A 20716-nucleotide genomic window follows, 5' to 3' on the forward strand; every position below is an offset into this window, starting at 1 on the left:
CGTATATCAGTTTCTCGACGACATGACGCGTCTCGCGATCCTACGTTCTACATTCAAAAATTCACCCAAGCACCAATCATTTCCGAGAACATGCTGTTTGTCCGAGAAGACTGTCCTTCGCACTGGACACAAAATTTCAGGCAAGATACAAAGATCCACGCAAGTTGGTTGCACAATCATGCGGACGAAGTTGCGTCGAGAACGGAAGATTATGTGGTGGTGTGGTTCAGGTTGAAAAATCAGCGTGGAACGGGCGAGCAGCCAGGAAAAGTCCGCCCGTGAAACGCGGTCAACGTTTGCACACGCATACGAATGCGTTCAATTCCTGGTTACTTTGGCCTCAGAACTCGAGCTCGTAAATGGAGTGACGGCAAGTCGGATAAAGATGGCCGCAATCCTGTCCGCTCTGGTGCGCCTGCTCGTAAGCTTGATCTTCCGATCGTTCGAAACGCCCGCCGTCCCTAGGCAACCTGTAAGAAAGGAAAATAGGATTTTAAGGTAGTCGCATGGAACTGACGAGACGAGATTGCCTCGTCGAACGAACACCGGTTTCGATTTCAGATGTCCCCGATCTGCTCCTTCCGATGAAAGTTGCCTCAGACAGATAATTCTTTTATCTTGTAAATACTTTTAGGTGTTAGATTTTTGGCTTATCTGTGGAAAGGTGGAAATCTAGGTGTGCGAAGCTTTGACTAGTTGTCAATAAGGTTTTCATAAGAAGTAAAAATATGTCGTGATTGTTGGCAAAGTTATTATTCGTATTTGTCATATTAATATATGGCACAAAGTTGGTGGTACCTAAATGTAATAACACAAAAACCTGACAACTTATAGACCATTGTAATATCTATTGAGCAATCGGTAATTTGAGTGAATGAAATTTAAGAGTAATATTTTCGGTTGATATTTTATAAGGAGACCAGTGGATAGTAACGATAGGAGATGATTTGGAAATGGAACACGGTGATGATGGTGATCTATTCGGAGTAGGTAAATCGGTTCGTCAAACGGTGGTTAACCGATTTCATGGGTCCGGCATCATTCGTAACTCAATCGTTTCGCTTGATTAATCCCTTTAATTGATTATATGCCGACCAGCCAGACGTTTCAGTCTCATAGTCGCTACGATTTAGTAACTGTTCGAATTAGTCAGATCGATCTACCTTGTCATTAAATATACTCGTAGTTATTACGTGCATAGGAGCACGTACACACAGGACATCTGCCTTTTTCGCGATTCAGTATTTCGCTTAATATTAACGTAAATACTTCAATAAATATTAACGATGTAATTACTATACGTTATCGCTGCTTCGTTTCACATTCATACGCTGCATTTCCTATTAATACAATTATGAATATGAACTGCAGTTTCGATAGTCATTATCGATCTACTTTTTATAGAAATGTCATACAAAGCATTTTTAAAGTGAAGATTTTAAGTGCTTAATGAAACAACGTGTATATATATATATAGACATTATCCAGAACCATAAAATATCAAGTTGACAGAGATGAATTAAATAAGATACTCACGTGAAGATGGCGTGCAATAGCTCTTGAACCAGGCTCCCTTTCCCAAGATCCGAAGGGTTCCTCTGGGCGGCCTCGCACAGAGCTTTCAGCACGCAAGCTCTTCCATCCAAGCCAGTGCTGTGGATAAGCTTTTATTTAAAAACCTCACATTTTTACAAAGAACGCGTGAAATCAATATTTCCGGTAATGGAGCGATAAAACTGATACAAAGTTCTTGAAAAGCTACGACGAGGAATATCAATCAAGTTGTCTGTTCGCCCCAATGACGTTAATTAAATTTCTACACGAAGGATAACGTTTCCATGAAGTGATACTTTGTTCGGGAACTGTTCAACAGTATCTGTTCATAAAACGAAACTTTATTAAAAGAGAATATAAGAGCGCACGGAAACAGAAGAAACCGGAAAATTAAACGATTCTACGATATCATGATCCTTCTCCTGAAAACTCCACACTCACTGGAAGTTCTTACTCTTTCGTTGAAAAGTTTTTAGTTTCTTTTTTTTTTTTTTTTTTTTTGATGGCTCAGCCTATCACCAATGTCATTTATTTAATATCCGCGAGTCTATCGTGTTATCTATATCACATCGTAAATACGAATCATGAAAAAAAGGGGAGGCGTTATACAATAACGAGGACAAAATCAAACCAAGCGTCCTTCTGTTTCGTTATTCTCGCACGTTCCGCATGATAATTCTTGCGCCTGCCACGCATTTGCATGTGGCGGCCGGCGAAAAAGGGTTCCATTTGCATGTTACGTCACGCTTCGGGGACGAATGAAAAGCGAGCTTTCGCCGAATAGAAACAGAAAGAGCAGAGGAAAGGGGAAAAAAAGTGGTAGTCCTTCAGAGTTTCTATACTTGCCGCTTTTCTCCTTTCACGATTTATATGATACCCTATTTCCTGGCTAATTCCAGAGAATTCCGCGATTGCAAGTTGCACAAATCGATAATAATGGAAGCCAGTGTAATAAACGAGAAAATCCCTGAATCTAATGACGAATTTTGTGATATAAGATGGACGAAGAAGCGAGATCAACTCTACATTAAAACTTGCCCCAAACAAAACAAACGAGAGTGATGTTAGTTGAACCGAAAGAAAGGCCGAAAGTTGAAAACACTGACGGTAAATTGACTTACTTACGATTGCAGTAAAGCTTCTATCTTCGGGAACATGACGCTTCTGCTCTTTCGATGAAGCAACTGCGCAACCTTCTCATCGACTTTGTCCGGCAACTCCCAGGCTAGAGCTGCAGTTAACCCCATCACCACATCGTTCTCTTTCGCGTAGGTTCCTACTGTTAAGCAGAACACCAACTAAAGAACAGAAAAAAGAAGCAAAAAGTGAATCTGAAAATTTTTACTAATAATAAGTAACACTTTTACAAAAATTAACGCTCGCCCTTGTTATTCGTGTCTAAAAACATGTATGAATGAAAAATATGTAAATGTTGAAGTAATTACTTCTAGGAAAACTCTACATCTCTTTCTGTTGTATACTCGGGACCTGGACACCGCCGTTACGAGGAAAATAGAATTTAGTGAAGCAAAAAAATTAAAAAAAATGAGGTCCACATTATTGTGCCCTTGAATTTGAATGTTGTTTTGGGTTACAAGGTCTAGAAACAAAAAGGCTATAAGTAGATTTTTATTGCTGTTCCTTGTAAGTTTCAGCTAGAGTTACACACCAAGGTTAATCTTTTGGTAATGTCCTTTGCTATAAATTCTCCCTATCACATTTTATTGTAATGTAACACTGCTAGAGTGAGGATCTGGATCAGCATACACTATACCTGTATTTATACTTATACTTACTTCAATATATATATTTCTATTACAAATTCATCCATGCGTTCCTCTATCAGATAATCTCAACAGTAAATGTAGGCAAGTGTACACTACAATCAATACGGTATTTTTTAAAATGAAATTTTGTAAATTAATATTATAATATAACCGGTATTATAAATAATAACCGGTGCAAAAATGCACAATTTTCTTTTCAGCGTTTTCCTTGGTTCTATAACAATCTATCTTCTTGTAGCTTTGATGTTGTATCTTAAGCTTTTAAACGTTTACAAACGTAATTGTTTATTAATATAAAAAGTCATAAGCTTAAGAGGCTAAAAGATTGATGCATCTCGATAAATATGATAAATATGTGAGCCGTACGCTGCGCTATTACAATCCCGCTGAATCGTCTCATTTATATGACTAAAAATAATATATTATAATTCCAAGGAGTAATTTTTTCTAATGATATTACATTATAATTAAATATTAGGTCGTCCGAAAAGTTTCTTTCGTTTTATAAGGAAATAATGGATGCACAACATTTTCTGTTTTATATTATTGTATCGAATTACGTATGATCCATTTCTTTCTATCAAAGTGAGGATCACAACGTTCGACAGATTATGTTTCATGTTTGTATAAAGATGCATCGTTGTAAAAGACATGTCTGTAAAAGAAAGACACTTTCCGGACAACCTAATATATAAATCCTAGCGTACCTGCACGTTGCTGCCTTCCGGAAAAATCAAGTACCTTTTGCGCCTCGACAGGGTCCTCGGGGCGTCGGTCGTGTTGTCCGTGGCACAGATCGCGAGGATATCGAGGCACCAGAAGACGAACAAAAGACCTCGGATGCCTGGCATCCTTTCGATGCAACGCGACTTTCCACTCTCATGCGATCTTCTCTCGGACGCTTAGCACCGCGTCGAAAGGGAAAGTGTCGAGCGGAACTCAAACGCGAGTTTCCCCTCCGCGATGCACTTTACTGGACCAAATGAGAAATGCGAATCATCGAACGATTTGAACGCGGCTGCAATGTGTTCTACACTGACCGATCGTCATCGTTTCTCGAACAAACGTGGAATGCTTTCCAGCGCCGGTTAACGGGAACAACTGGTGTCTCCTGTGTCTATCCACGAGTCTAATGAACCGTCTGACGACCCGTCGACAATTCGTTCAGCAAACGAAATGCTTACACCACAGTTCGATCCACTCCATAGCTCGTTATCACGACCTCAATCGTGTTTCTACGGGATCACGGTCTTTAATGAATAGAAGATATACCGAGGATGATGGTTCGCTGAAGATGGTGGATTCTGGGTGTATCAATGGCGATAATCACTCTGAGGAATTTTGGCTAACGCAAATTAGTTCAAAGTTTCGCCCAAACGATGAGTAGAGGATTTTAACTTTCTGGGAAATTATGCCTATTATAGATATCATTAGTTCTTTACAGAAGTTCGTAGATTTGGACCTGGTTATCCCCACTTCGACTATTCTATGTTAAAATACTACATTTCTTCTTATTACTTTATCTTAGCAACTTTTCAATATGTACCAGAGTCGTATTATTCTTCTTATTGCTATAGATAATCCAAGCAGAAACCAAGCTCTCCATATAGAGGCAGATTTCAGCTGAAATTGCGATGACAATCAAAACCACGTTCAGCCAAAACAGACGACGATAGCTTGAAATATAGGGCAGGAACAGAGTAAACGAAACGCGGAGAGGCATGGGCCGCTGGCTCATTGTACTTTTAAATGCGCGCTTATATTAATTCATACTGTCTTCGCTGGGCAGAATGTTGCCCTTCTGAAAAAACTGGATGGTCAACGAGAGTGACAGAAAGAGAGAAAGAGAGAGAGACGGGACAGAGCTCTTTTTCACCGGGGCGACACTTATTTCCTCATTTCGCGGGCCATAGCGGCGGAACGAGCGTCTGTTAATTGCATATGGGAGTTGCGCTCGCGAGCACAACACGCCTAAACCCCATCCCTTGCTGTTGCCTGGCAAGAAAACCGCGCGGCTTTCTAAATTAATGCTTTTCGTTAACGCGTGGTCGCCGGCCCCTGACATGGATGCAATTATAACCGTTCTGTCGAGGAATGCGACCGTTCTTTCACCATCCTCGAGCTGGAAATCCGTCGAGAAATCGCAGGCGAAGGGATGACACTCCTGACTTCCATTTAAGGGATAGGAAAATTACAAGGATCGGTGCGTGATACAACTTGCGACGAGAAAGAAAATTATTTTCTATTGACGCTTTTAAACTTGGTTGAAGTCAGGCAAATTAGGCGCATCAGCAGTAAGACGATAACGGTAAAGGAAATTAGCTAGTGACACCTAAAGTACAAAATGACAAGTCCAAAACAGGTGAGCGGAATAACTTGGTTGCTTTTAGAGATGGAAAAAGAGCATCAAATAACTACGAAATGAAAGAATGAAAAGCAACCGATTTATATCAGTATAGACATACTTACGTCTGATAGTATGTTTATGTATATATACGAGTTCAACAGTGCAGATTTTAAAACGCGAGTTTCAAACGGGCGAATAAAAAATCTTGCAACTGCTTTCCATCTTCTTCCAAATTCATCTATTTAAATTTGTTTGAACCGAAGTATCTTTATTGATAATAACGATGAATGTGAAAACTTGAGAGGATACGTCAAGTTAAGTGAATAACAGATTCTGGCAAGAATAAGGTTGTTTAAATCTGGATTATTTGATTAATCGAAACGAGACTTAAGGAGAGAGGGATTAGATTGGAGAAACGTCACTTTTAATGTCTTTCCTACAGTTTCATAAGTTCAGCTTTATCTACGATTTTCGAAAACAGGTAGATTTATTGTTCCATAAAACCGTCAATTCCGATCAACTCGAGGGGGCAACTTCTGACGTGGATGTCACAGTAAAGAGGCTCCATCGACGAGCTATTCGTCGTATATGATCTGAAATTGGTGACGATTAAGTGGCGTTTACGTACAACAATATTAATATCTGCTTACCCGATCAGCAATTTTAATATCTTTGCGATCACGCCATCCCTCTGGCTTACGTATTCCATCGCTTGACAGATATTCTTCAAGAGACACGATCTCCCATCAAATCCATGGCTACAACGTTCGTGTGCATACGTTAGCATGAGTGGTACGATAGAATTGAGCGGTAGACATCCGAGTGATTGAAAAATCGATCGAATAAAGTTCGGTAGGTATTGTAAACTCTGGATCTCCATAGTCAAATGAATAGAAGCAAGAAGAACTACGGTCCTTCTGATTAGTATTTCTATTTGTTCTATTTATTTGTTCGGGTTTATTTCATACTCGATCAGTAAAAATCGATCCACAATGCAAAATTGTTACGATATGTTCTTGTTTGTTCATCTACTCGAATCCATCAATTCTACATTAGTATTGCATACCTGACGATTTGGTATCTCGCAATTTGTCCAGAAGAATCCAGAAAACTTGGATATGAAGAGGATCGAGAGACTGAAACGAAGGATGAGAGTGGCCGAGAAACAAGAAGAAGAAAGAAGCAAAGAGAGAGTGGCTGCAGAAGCCGAGCGTGCTACGGAATCGGCCGATCCGTGAACTAGGCCAGAAATCGTCGACCGGATAGAAATCCATCCCTTTCGGCCAAACCTTCGCCGTTCCGGGTAGGTAGCGATGCACAGGTCAATTTGCTAGACTGTACGACTTGCACGGCAGCAGCCACGGATCGGTACCATCCTCTGCATTATTCAAGGTCTATTAAACTATTTATTACCTCTCGTAGACCAGCTCCGCGGCCTGGTGAACGTCGGAGATGGACCTGCCGATTCTGGTGTCGGCGTACTCGCTTGGAAGTTGCCATACTAGCTTAAAACCAGCCGCATGAGCGAATATGGTCGAGTAAGACAACGTCGTGACCTTGTAATTCACCCTGTACTGAAAGAAAAGACCGGTTAATAGTAGCTGCTATTCCCAGGAAGAAAGCTAATGGCTGGCAGACAAGAGCTGATGGAAACGGTCATGGTCACGAGAAACCTTCGCAACTTGATTGTTCAACCCTGATTGCGCTCCATGGTCGATGATACGTGATAGGAATCGAACGACTTGGTGACCGATTCGAGGTTTTCCTTGTGGTTTAGATGCGAGGACGTGTGTTACTAGCAGCGCATGATCGAAAATCCCAGCCTTGGAATGGGTTAAAATTTCATATTGGAAAGAATAGGTGGTGGTAAAGGGGTGACTTCAAAAATAATCCAATATCATGGCGAAGAACCTACCCGTTTCCAATATCGAGTGGACAAAGTCAAAAAGAAAAAAGGAAAAAAAGAGGTATGGAAGGGAAAAAAGAGGACGTGTGTGTGCACGTATGGTCTGGCTGCAGCTTAAAATTTCAATTTCGAATGGACAATGGCATGTAGAGAGGGTAAACTCGATCGACGTCCGGCATTTTCAGCTTGCTGCGCCTCATCTGAAAGGCAAGGAACAAGCTGGGACAAAGTGACAAGGCAGGTGTTACTGGCTTCGATGTTTCCCGTTAAACTGTATATCGTGCAGATAGTGGTGTAAGCGTCACGCCAGAGTGTTGGCTGAATCTGGCAAGTCGTTTATCAGAGGAACACGACTCTCTGACTCTCTCTCTTTCTTAACCGTGCTATTAGAAACAAAGATAAGTTTTGTATTTCTTTCTTTCTCTTTCCCCTTTTCTTTCTCCCTTTCCTCTCTTCTTTTATTTTTCTTTTTTGAAAAAGATTAATGTCTTCGAGTTACACCAAGCTGAATCCTCGAATCCTTGATCCTTATTTCCAATTCATAAGCCAAGAAATAATAGAATATAACACACGCATTGCATCTCTTTGCGTTGCATAATCCCTCTGGCGAACGTATGAATGTATTCAAGACTGTCGAAAAAAGAAACGATGATAAATTGCGACTATGTATCCTATGACGTACGCTTCCGTTCAATTTTTACGGATACCCTTGAAGTCATCTCAAGACTCTTCCCTCTCTTTTTGCTTCTGTGTTCTGACGTGTCATAATCTCCTTGTCTTGCTACCACTTTCGAGAAAATGCGTTTCTCGAGGCATGAAATTCTCCTCGCTTAATCCGTTAACGTACAAGTTTTCCCTCCGTTTATTCTCGAAAATGATTAAATTCTTGTTATAATAATGATCAATAGCTAAAATAGATTAAAAACAATCTACGCTGACGCTGAAGTAATGTTCTTACGTATTAGAAGTACTAAGTACGTGTTTAAGACTATTAACCAAACGATAATAAACTGTCGACTAATGATAAAGATGCTGTGTCAAATAAAAATAAAAATCTGGAGAAAATCGTAGATTTTACAAATACGCGTGTCGAATAAATGTTGAATATCGAATAATTGTAGAAGGTACAAAATTGCAAAAATTCCATTTGAAATACGTATGTGCGATAAGATTAAGGGTCTAGGCTATCCAAACATCACACAAATCCCGTTTTCTCATCGATTATTCTTTCACACGTATTTGCGATAATTTTATTCAAAAATAATCAATCCCTCGATGAACCAGTGGCAACTTAGAACGTTTGAAAGAATCCAGGTTGCCCGTTATCGGATAAAGGACAACGTGATGCTGCACTTTTACACTTTATTATTGCGTTTTGAACGTTGCGCTCCGAGCAAGAGAGGAAAGGGACGGAAGAGCCGATGTATCGATTTATGGTCGGTGATCTGGAATTCAGCGGCTGTCTCGTACGTTGCCCAAGTGTATAGTGCACGTGCAGCGGCAGTATCGATACTACGCTTGCACTTGTTCGTAAGTGCACTGGATCATCGCCGGTTGCATAATTCTTCTAACGCGTGTACGCGGAATGGCTTGAAATGCAGCCTAATGGCTACTGCACCTGGTGCATTCCTCTGCATCTCGAAAATCGTAAACAATCACCGACAATCGACTTTGTTCTGCACACACACACATACGTCGTAGATATGCCCAATATCCTCCGCTCGTATATTTGTAGGACTTAACGAACCGAGATTTATCAATATTTTTCATCTCTTTATTCTTTGAAAATCTTTTTTGCTATAACAGAACTGTTAATTGAAATAATTTTTTATATATTCGTACTGTATTTACACGAATCAAAATTATATTCTGTGGAAATAGAAGAGAATTAAATATTACGTTGATTAAAAAACGTTCCTGCGCCGTATTTTATTGTACATTATTTAAAGATGTTAATAAAATAGTCGAAATATATATCGTACCTGGCGAAATATAAGCTACAAAAAGATAATAACATATTGCTAGAAAAAAGTATTTCTTACCGAGCACTGGAAATTCATATTTTCGAGATAAAAAAGGGAACAAAAACAGAATTTTCCGATCAACCTAACGAAAACCCTTTTCTTCGCCTCTAAATAGAACAACCTCTAATTTTTTCAAATAAATTGCAACCATCAAATACGTAGACTCGAATCATAAAACAACTTGATTAATATCTTCGCGTTTTTTACATGACGAAACAAGGCAGCGTGCTCGTTGGGGTAGGATTCAGTGAACAAAGAAGAAAAATGCTTGAAAGAGCAGTTATTATTCATGGGAATGCAAAGATCAAGCTATTTATCGGACCACGTGAAAATTGCATCGGTAGAACAAATTTCTCGGGAATTTCTATCGTGGCGATCAAGACGATTCGTTCCGCGGTGGATCCGGTGTAAAGATCCAAGCGCCAGGACCTTGGCGAAGCCGCGTCGCCCACTTACAACCAGTAAATTTTCCAGGAAGCAACCGTGACAAGGATAATGTATTCGACTGGCGGGTCTCGCGATACGTTTCAGCTTGATCCACGAATTACACCGGGAGTAACTTCATCGTGCATTAATGCGGTGCATTACAGAGTTGCTCGGGATGGGCTCGTCTCGGAGCGAGGAACGCCTTTTAAGGCGAAAATACGGCGCAACGATCGACTTACATTAGTCGTAGTCCCCTATCCCTGGAACATATGGCGCATAAATTTCTGCCACAGCCGCAAACTACGTGACGTGGCCTGTAAACACGGCTGACAGTGTAAAGAGCACCCTTCGACGAACAATTGACAGTCTAATTTCCATACGCATATGGATCGAACGAGAATTTCCATCATTGGGAATTGTGGAAAACTTTGGAAAGAACTTGATGAGAAATCGCGAGGGATCACTGTTACATCAATCATCGAGTAGATGAATAATCGTCGAACCGTAATTTACAATCCAGATTCGAATTAGTACGATGTAACTTGGGTAGTTGGTTATGTCAGGATGACCAGAGTTGGCATGTGAATTTATATATGTCCAGAAACTGTCTTTCTTTTACAGACGCGTCTTTTACAACAATGCATCTTTATACATACATGAAATCTAATCTGTCAAACGTTGTGATTTTTATCTTGATAAAACAAAGTGGATCATACGTAATTTGATAAAATAATATAAAACAGAAAATGTTGTGCATCCATTATTTCCTTATAAAGCGAAAGGAACTTTTCGGACGACCTAATACTATTTCTTTACTTGGTATAATAAGTACATACGATATTTACATAAGTACATACGGTTGTAAATTATACTCTAAGAAAAGTTACCCATTTTGTAGAGCCAGCTTAAGTCTTGAACTGCAAGAATTATTTGCAAATTAATACATTTCGCTTATGATCTTTTATTAAGCTTATATGGCATCGACTCTTTGTCATTTCTTGCGTAATAACTGTAAGTAGTGAAAATTGGTTTACGTCCTTTTTCCGTATGAAAACCTTTTGATTTGCTAATAACTAAGTTCATTCACACGATTACAGAGGTCTGCATATTCGTGGCAATTATCTCTACCATTTCTACAATATTGAAGATATTTAATCCACCGAAACCAAATCTTCATCACTGACCCGCGGATGTTTCTACAAATTCACGGCTCTATGAACACAACGAACGAAATGGAACTTTGTTCACCTACTAATTCTAGTTATCTTAGCAAGCATAATACTTCGGATATTATAGTATTAAATTCAATTATATTACATTAATATCAATTCTTTCCACTCCAACTATAATCGATGAAAAGATTCAAAAACCACAAAATTTCTATTCACAACACGATAAAAAAATTAGGATACTTGGCAGACGCCGATACTCACAAAAAAGGAGCTACCTTTCCGAAATGACAGAGATCTGGTGGGTCTGGTCGCGACCACAAACTCGCCCGCGGTAATGAGGGTGAAACAGAGAATGCAGAACAACAGTCGCATAATCAGTGGATGTCGGGCCCTGGGCCAAGATGTCCTCGCGTACTTCCCGTTGCAGTCTGCTCGGTATATTCCCGCCTGTCTAGGAATCTTCGTCTGATGGAATTGAGTCGCTTCGGTAGACACCGTTCCCCAGGGTTATTGATAACGGTGCTTTGGTCCCCACCAACCATCTTTCCCACTTTTTCGTTCTTTTCGCAGAGATATCTTGGCTCCACCTCTCTTGCCAGCGAATCTTATGAAGCTGTTCATTTCGGAGGCCATTGTTTCAGTAAAAGTATTCATGAATATTTAGTTAGTTTTGGGCAAAGAGTTAAGTTATTCATCTTGATATTGGAATGTAGCGCGACACAGATCGATCGTGTAGAACAAGTAAGACATTGAATTGCATAGTGTAACGTTCGGAACATGAATCATACTAGTGTTTCTCCGCTAAATTATTAGACAGCTCGCAACACTAATGGAACTTACATCCTCTTCGCTTTATACAAAACACTCTGCTTGAACGGCGAGATAAATCGATATAGTTGGACAGTTTATGATTTTGTTATTGATCCTCCGAACCTCTTAGCTGCGGTTGAATTTTGTACGGGGCTGTTTCTCTGTACGGTTTGAGAGTTTGACGCGAATTACGCGTAAACAATGCAGCACTGCAATGTGTTACGGATAATGCTGTTCTCTACGCAAACACATTGGAACGAAGTTTTTGATAATTAAATTATAATTTTTTTAAAGAAATGACGCATATACTCTAACTTTAATAATTTACTTCAATAATTAATAATACAATTGAGCGTGATGTATTTTAGAGCACGGTACGACACATAGAACCACACAATTTTCACACTCATAGCGCAATAGTGTTTTTCAAATTGCTCTTCCTTTTCCATTTTGTAGCGACATTTTGAGGTTGAAGATTCTAAAAAATTATAAGGATATGGATCGACATATTAAAAAGAGCATCTAATAATAATTTATTTATTTCTAATAACGGAAGGCAACAATTGATTTCTGACACTGGCGTATCAAAAACAGAGACTATATATTCTGTCCATATATTGTTAACATTGTTATAAAACGTTGCGAGGACAAGAAAAGTGTGAACCAAGACAAATGAAATTTTACTGTTTAGTTCAAACGGTGAGCGAATGTGTCAACAGAATGAGCCACTATAGTGGCGCGTCGTAAAATAAGATGACATCTGCGAAAGGTTACCTGAGAGGTTAAAGATTGAAAGGTCTGTAGAGTAATAGCTATGTATTCAAAATCAAATGGGAATGATTATCGCAAACAGAAAAGTTTTACTAAATCAAGATTTCGTTTTCACGAAGCTTCCGCGTATGTTAAACTTGCACGAAAAGAAAATTTTTATATAAAATAGTAAAGAAATCGATATTTTCCCGATACTAGACTTAAGTATTTATAGAACGGTTCGTTAAGTTTGACAAACGCAGTCTCGTTGAATTTCTGCCAAATGATAATCTTTTATGTAAAATATTGAAAAATTAGTATTTTCGTTCTACCAGACATATACAGATATTTATTGAAGGATTCGTTAAAACATATAAACGCAGCAAACTGTACGTGATCTACAAAAGAAAAAAAAATAGGAGTAGTAAAAATATAATTAGTTACAATATCAGAGACCAGGTAGTCTAACGAAACTATTAAATTAGCTATCGTAGATTAAAGTAACTGCGTTTGACTCCTAAAACAACTAACATTGAAATCGCGTTAATCTCTGCTCGACAGGACATCATTGTATATCCGAAACAACAGTAAAACTGGAGATTAATGATAAATTATTTTGCACCATTGCGCGCTCGCCTACCTCGCATGCTCGTCTTACAAATGTATTTATGAACCTAATCTCACAGCTGTATAAAATACAGATTCGTGTTTCCCTCTGTTCCATTTTCTCCATTTTTCCCTCGCTCGCACTGATTAATCTTTCCTTTAATACGAGGGAAATCCACGGAATGGAGAACACAGGAAAATGAAAGATTAAAAGGAGAACGGAATGGGAAAGTGTATATCGAGGGAGATCAAAGAGTGTCGTGTTTGATAAACGGGCCTCCGCTCCCAGTTGAAATTATTTCACACGCAGCGTCTTTTAATTAACAGGAAATTAGCGATAAAAGTTATGCACATGACAACTCGTTTATTTCGTCCGTAATGCGAACCACCACGTCGATGTAACGTATTACGTGTGTGTTCCACTGCAAATAAGAGACAAATGACGTAACATGTGCACAAGGGGTGTAATTGGACCCAGAAAAAAAAGCGGAGGCAGTAAAATGTGTAACGAATGGCTACGTTCAAAAATAAAACGCAATGTACCTTATCGATAAGTATGAAAATACCGATCTGATTGAATCTTTATCTTCTCTATTGTGTAGTTCGAATTGGTGTAGTAAATATCTTCTCGGTCTACGGACATGTTCTGCATTATCTATAACAGTTGGCAACGAATAGCTAAGAGATTGAAATGATCCCTTAAGCGTAACGTATAGCGATTGTACAACTTTGAAATTTCTTTTTTAAATGCTGAGACAGAGACCGAAGGTAGATATCTTCGTATTTTGAATTATTTCGTCGATTATATACTACGAAGCATTAGAGATGACTTTTAATGATTTCAACAGGAATCGTTGTAGGATCTCGATATTGGAATTGCTGGCTATCCTTTGTGTTTTTACTGCATGTTTGAGTGTGAGTGTATCCTAGTATATGCATTGTAACTTTATAGCAGGTTATTTCTCACGTTACTACGATGTGCAAAATTGTTTATAATTTTTCGTAAGAATTGACAGTAATTAATTCAGTAGATAAATAACAGATAATACAAAACTTATTGTTAATTAATAAATTGAAGATATTCTGTCTAGAATTCCTTGGCCAGCAGGACACGTGGAATAAATCATCGAGCAATTCTCCTGTCTTCTTCCAGCCATCGCTGCTTCTAAATAGTCATCGTCCATCATCGAAGCTTCTCTCTGATCTGGTCTGAAACGAAATGTTTCTATTTAATACGTCAAATTTAAAAAATTCAGTTCAGCAATTCTGTGTGTTTCAAAATTAGTAGAAAAATTACTAAACAATCTTACGTTAACAATAAATGCAATAATTCGCCAATCAATCCCTCGTCTTTCAACGACGTTGAAGCAGCTTCGCAAATATTCTTCTTTAAGCAAGCTTTCCCATCGATGTGTCGCCTGAAAATGATCGTCGATAATTATTAAGTGGAAGGAAGCATTAAACAGCAAACGTGTCGCCAAACGTTTCTGTCATCAACATTTAACGCGATAGCGCGCTTGTACAAATAAATTTTCGCATTACACGTTAATAGAATACACACTGTCTAAATTGTTCGAGCGCCGGAATTGTTTATTTATTAAATCTATTCCCGACAATAACATGCATTGCACATTCATGCGTTTCACCAAATATTTCCAATCAGAAGTGTTGCTGTTGAATTAACTATTAACTATTAGACATCAATTGCTATACGATACAAAGGCGGTGAAATGATTTGTAAGCGTATCGATTCGTTAATTATTCACAACGCTGCATTTCAAATCCGATGAATTATTAACTATTTGTAATCAGAAAGTCGCGCCGCTGCGAATCATCGATTAATCAACTTATTAATTTCACTAAACATTACAAATTACTTATTTATCGGGCGTAAAACTTGGGTAACTCGAAGATTCTACGTACATGATTCGATCATTGATCTACAGCAGCTAATAACGTATTATTTCTAGAGTCAAATTTAATTGCTTACGAATTGAAAAATAAGAATCGAACGACATTCTTGGCCATGAAATTTCTTCGTTCTCTAGAATTACTCTATACATATACCATACATGTCGTCCACATTTTTTAACACCCTATGGCAACTTTGTATCTTTTTTAGAACAGACGTTTGAGGGATCAGGTGGCTTGCTTATTGATTGACGTAAATTACATACGTAAATTCACAGAAATACTCACATGTTTAATTCTTGTTGTAAAATGTCGTATACGAAAGCCCTTTCGTTCCAGCTTGCTGTTCGACGTCGTCTTTGTGACGAGGTCTGGAAGAAGTTAGTGAAGAAGGTAGCGTTGTCTGGTAACATATATTGGAACTGAAGGTTTTGGCCGTAAACCAAAATCTGGCCTGAGAGCTGCACCGGCACCGCCATGCCCACGACTAGCTTGACAGAAATGCGATAAATATAATACAAGTGTAGGCGTTGGATGCGCGACAAACTTACAGCAGCGACTTTACGATGAATATATTATAACGAAAGTATAATTTTTGAAGAGTAGGTGAGTCGGTCGTAAAACGTCAAGTGTCTATCTTATAGACAGGATCAAACTGGAAAAGTTTGCGAATACCGAAAGCGAAGAGATTACGACGAAGTCCGGCAAGTGAACTCACGGGGCTTTCGCCACGTGATACAACCGGAAGTTTGACAATGGATGACAATAATAGGGATGATTGATAGAATAAAAGACACACGCGTTGCACAAATAATCGCTGGAAGGAGAGCCAAGAGAACAGAAGGAGTTCTTTCGCAGTAGTGAAAGATCTTGGTTCGTAAATCGTGAGTAGAAACTTTTGCAAATGTAAAGAATTTACACTGTGAGATCGGAGGGAGAGGGAGGGGAAAGTCAGAGAGAAAGTAGATAAGGTTATTTTCCTTTTTCTTATGTTTAAGAAAAAAAATAGATCTAGCGACGCAATGAAATGAAAAAGGAAAATGGCCATTTTAACGTTCGCGACGAAAAGGAGATATACTTGCGTCGGTGTATGTGTGATTTTTACAAGCTTGCACTGGCACAGAAATAAAAACGAGAGGCTGATAGAAAATACAAACTGTGGGTATAAAATAAAGTCGAAGAAAAGGAAGGAGCGGGACGGGGAAAAATTGCAGCATATTCGCGGTTTCTTTTTTCGTGGAAAATTTCGCTCACCCTAGCGAACCTAGCTGCTCGTATTTCAACTTTCGGAATACTGCTTAACCCTCATTCGTTTCCAAGAAAGATATTACGACGTTGGTGGACTTCCTTTCTCCTTTCTATATTCTTTTCTTTCCCTATTCCTCGTCTCGTTTCTCCATTCCTCATTTTCCATTTTCTCTTCTCCACCACCTTGTATATACGTTCATGTATTACCTCGTGCATATATTTCTCACTGGAATTTCAGTTCGCGTGGACGAACGGAATCGTTTGCTGGAGATCAGCTCGCACACCTTGTTCATAAACATCGTACCTTGCCAACGACTCTCCCATTCAGTTCTATCGTGCCATTGAAACGTTGCGTGACACGATCTAAAGCTCGCGACTCATGGAAATGAATGTTAAATAAATTCAGCTGGGTTTTTCAAGCTTGCCCAACGGGCCGTGTACAAAAGCGACTCGACGCGTGCTGAAACTTCGTAATCGTCCTTCTGATAAGATAGCAGAGCTTCGGTCGTCCAAGGCTCGCCAGCCGGGCGAAGACATGCAAGTAATTCAACGTCGCCGCTCTTCTTTCCAGGTCTCTCCACTGTTTCCCTTTTTCTTTCTCATTTTGAAGCTGCGCTTTTGACGCAGTGCAGCTCCGCGTGTTTAGATACATACTGACCCAGAAACGGTGAATTTTATTTCACACCAGTTTCCCGCCTCCTCAAGGCGAATGTCCAAATATTTGCAATAGTCGTTTCTGTTGCTTGAAAAATCTGCTAATCAAACACTTTTGCCCGTGCAACTGTGACGTCTATCAGACGTCGTCAAATCGCCTCCCTTCGAAAAATTCTAAGAAATCGGTGTGCAGTGACCTGGACCAGTCAAATATTCTGTTTCAATCTAAAATATAATGTACATGCAAACTGCACACGGTAAGATTGAACTAAAACTGAAATCTAAAGGCACCAGAAAGATCTGTCCTGTATCGATTTTGTCAGAGCTCTGACTCGCCGTTCAACTTCCACTAAGTCTCGGTCCCATTGCCGGAAAGGGTGCAAGTAATCGAGGAAGCCAGGGCAAACAGTCCATCAGAACATTTGCTCGGCCAAGAAGAAGTGAAAACTACAGAAAGAGCTTTCCGATTTAATTAGAAAATTTGAGAGGAGAGATGGTAGATAAGGCCGCAGTTAATTATCAGCGGAATTGAGAATGAGACAGGGCGAGACGTTTCTCTCGGTTTAAAGTTCTCCACCCTCCTCCGCTACTTCCCGCAGGACTAGCACGTCCATACTTAAGTCACGGAGCCTAAGACTCGCGTTAAACTTGGCCCGAAATTCGCTTTAGTTTGTATTCCGTTTTCACTGACGATTCCCATTCTATCCACGGGCAACCTCCTCAAGAAACCTATCTAACGACCGACCAATTAATTTGTACCTGGCGATCCGACAACCGCCATGTTAATCATGGCATGGAAAATAGCTATCGACCCAGCAAGCTCCAAGCGATCGTTTCTTTCTTCGCGGTATTCTTTTCTCTACAGTCGTAGCATCTTTGCGGGGAGACTCGAAAAAATAACAAACTTACCCCGTGATCTTGTTCACCTTTCACAATTCGTGAAATAGAGAGGACGGTTTATTGTAATATTTTACTATGCCGTGTCTTTTCGTTCCTTCGATCGAAGTTCGAACGTAAGATTGATTGCTATAGATACTCTTGGTGGAGACCAGATCTTAAGAAAACCGCCAGAGTTACATTCAATTTTAATAGAAAAATGCGTATCGTTACTGAAACTCACGTGCACAGTTTCGCATATCCTATATCCTAGATTTGTCTAAATTTAGGAAAAAACACATGTGTACGCCTTCGATTAAAAGCATAATACGCGAGGAACATCGCTAAACTCGAGTGAAAAGTAGTTTTGAATGTGCAAGATATACGATCATCCGGCGATATATCTGCAAGCAGAAGGAAGGAAAGTAAAAAGGAACACGAGGCAGGATACGGCCGTCGTGCAACGCATCGCGTTTTTCATTCGCATCGCTTGTTAAATCTGTCTGTTTCTATTTTGCAAAGTTTCCAGATACGGCCGCAACGCATGAATTATTGCTCTGCTATTATCATTACGCGAATCTTACTTGAAATTTAATTGTCAATATATCTCGATTAATTATTCTCGATAAGTGTGTTATGGTTTCGCGTGTAATTCGTTTCTCGTCGGACGACGTTGGACGCGATAGATTTTATTCAAATTAGCACGAGTTAAACCGTCGAACGAGCAGCCGTGCTTTTACGGAGTAATCCCATCAGCCTCGAAGAAGACGAGATTATTAAGTTTTATCGCTGTCACGTCCAAGTATGGATAAATACCTTGAAAGTGCCACCAAAAGGATAAACAAGAGGCGGAGGATACAACGCTTGTCTCTTCTCTCGAGGTTGCTCGTCATCGCTGCACTGAATTTGCCCCACTGTCGCAAGTAGCAACAAAGACAACTTCCAGTCCACGTTCATCCAAATAAATATCATCGTTATTTCTTTCGCTTCTCGTCTAGAAGCTTTGACAAAGCAGAAAATTAGTTGCGGATTTGATCAATCTCGCGCATATTTCCATCCTTTCACATCGCGCTTACCTTTCACCACGTCGAATCCTTCGAAGTATACATTTTACTCACCTAGAAAGATGAAAGAACCAGCTACTCGAATCTCGAAAGCAATTTCGTTGCTCCAAGTGAAACACAAAGCCATGCAACTAGTACGAAACTCGCGGCCTCGAAGCTTGTCGAGTCGTCAGGTTGCTCCAAGTTCCAACTCCTCCACGAAATTAACGTGTCATCTGTCAACTCGGGGCATAGTTACGCTGGAAGGTTCCGCGGCCGACTGTAGTCAGTCGAAAGAGCTAATTTTCCATCCTCGATAGACGACCGTCTCAGCCCTTCCTTTCCTCTTCGTCTTCTTAACTCGTCCAGCTTCCCGTTTCGTTATTGGTCCTCGATTCGTTAACACGTTCAATGCGGTAGACGTAAACGTACGCGTCATCGGAATTTTCTATTTTCTTCGCGATGAGGCGAAAAATGTAGAAAAATCGACTGCTGCCATTAAGAACCCCGTTCGATTCTGTATGCCGCGTCGAATGTGTTAATGAAGAAGGGAAACAACACGATTTTTTCAGCAGTTCTCGGGTCGTCCAAGTTTCAACCGGTTCGATACGACAATCTTGAAATTACAGCTAAAGAAGAAGATGTAGACGGGTGAATGTCCTGGTTCAAACGAGTAGAATTGCAACTTGTAAATAAGTAAATGGTAAAAGAGAAGTTTGCGCGAGAAGATCGCGAGGCCGAAAGTTCCGCTTCCGGGATAACAAAGGAACTGAAATGTATAAACAAAAGGTGCAGACGACGAGTATTTTCCAGACGGCAACATGCTGCCGGATATACTACTCGTGAACTGTAGAACTGTCGGGAAAGTTGCCACGTCCAGGGCCACTATCGTTGAAATTTCTAGCTTCTCAAGATCTTAAGAAGTTTCGGAAGAAGGAGTATCTTTCAACGACGACGTGTTCCAACGGTGAACGGATTGTTGCAATAAAAAAAACACTTGTTTGCTGATCTTTATTAATATCGGCAATTGCTCAGAATCGCAGGGTAAAAAGTCGACACGTTAATCTTGGTTATCGAGGAATTTCCTGGTTCCAAAGTCGGCTAAAATATCCGTGGAACATTTCTCGAAAGGGCAGCATAAACTATTGGAGTTTCGAGAGCTTTAAAGATACACGATTTCACGAGACTCGAAGAAACATCGTGGAAACACAAACGTGGAACACAAGCAACGAATGGTTCGGTAAAGGGACGCTGGTAGCGTAATAAAATAGGACGCGACAGAAAATGGTGACAAACAGCCGCGCGAATAAGGAGAAATAGAGGTGGACAGAGAAATGGAGGTTCGCGTGGAAAGGAGAATCGTTTCGTCGGTCTTATATCTCGTTTCCGGTCATTTTACAGCGAGCCTCAACAGCGAAATTTACTTAGGACTTTGCCCATTTGTCCTTCTACGATACTTCGCTGCGTTTCGGCTTTGATCGCCGACTGAAATATCGTAAAAGTCGACCAGCATTACCGATCACTCTAATTCGAAGCTCAAACAACGTCGTTCTATTTTGCAAGACGAATCGATTCCATCGATCTTCATTACCATTTCCAATA

The 20716-nt window shown here is 39.8% G+C and overlaps 3 protein-coding genes across 3 annotated transcripts; all 3 read right to left on the bottom strand.

Moving 5' to 3' along the window:
- Positions 1–4590, bottom strand: LOC132906155 (uncharacterized). Its single transcript, XM_060958055.1, has 4 exons — positions 4049–4590; positions 2680–2852; positions 1537–1653; positions 1–470 (listed from the first exon to the last, which is right to left on the bottom strand). Exons 1-4 carry the CDS (start codon positions 4190–4192, stop codon positions 341–343), a joined length of 564 nt encoding a protein of 187 aa, XP_060814038.1. The 5' UTR covers positions 4193–4590; the 3' UTR covers positions 1–340.
- Positions 4591–5816: 1226 nt separating this feature from the next.
- Positions 5817–8313, bottom strand: LOC132906129 (uncharacterized). Its single transcript, XM_060957999.1, has 4 exons — positions 8302–8313; positions 7102–7292; positions 6339–6446; positions 5817–6281 (listed from the first exon to the last, which is right to left on the bottom strand). The coding sequence occupies exons 1-4, from the start codon at positions 8311–8313 to the stop codon at positions 6176–6178; spliced, it is 417 nt and encodes a 138-aa protein (XP_060813982.1). The 3' UTR covers positions 5817–6175.
- Positions 8314–12695: 4382 nt separating this feature from the next.
- LOC132906059 (uncharacterized) lies at positions 12696–19061 on the bottom strand. Its single transcript, XM_060957909.1, has 4 exons — positions 18888–19061; positions 15582–15784; positions 14693–14800; positions 12696–14591 (listed from the first exon to the last, which is right to left on the bottom strand). Exons 1-4 carry the CDS (start codon positions 19041–19043, stop codon positions 14447–14449), a joined length of 612 nt encoding a protein of 203 aa, XP_060813892.1. The 5' UTR covers positions 19044–19061; the 3' UTR covers positions 12696–14446.
- Between the last annotated feature and the right edge of the window lie 1655 nt (positions 19062–20716).

This window comes from Bombus pascuorum, chromosome 4 (genome assembly GCF_905332965.1).
Source record: "Bombus pascuorum chromosome 4, iyBomPasc1.1, whole genome shotgun sequence".
Classification (NCBI taxonomy): Eukaryota; Metazoa; Arthropoda; class Insecta; order Hymenoptera; family Apidae; genus Bombus; species Bombus pascuorum.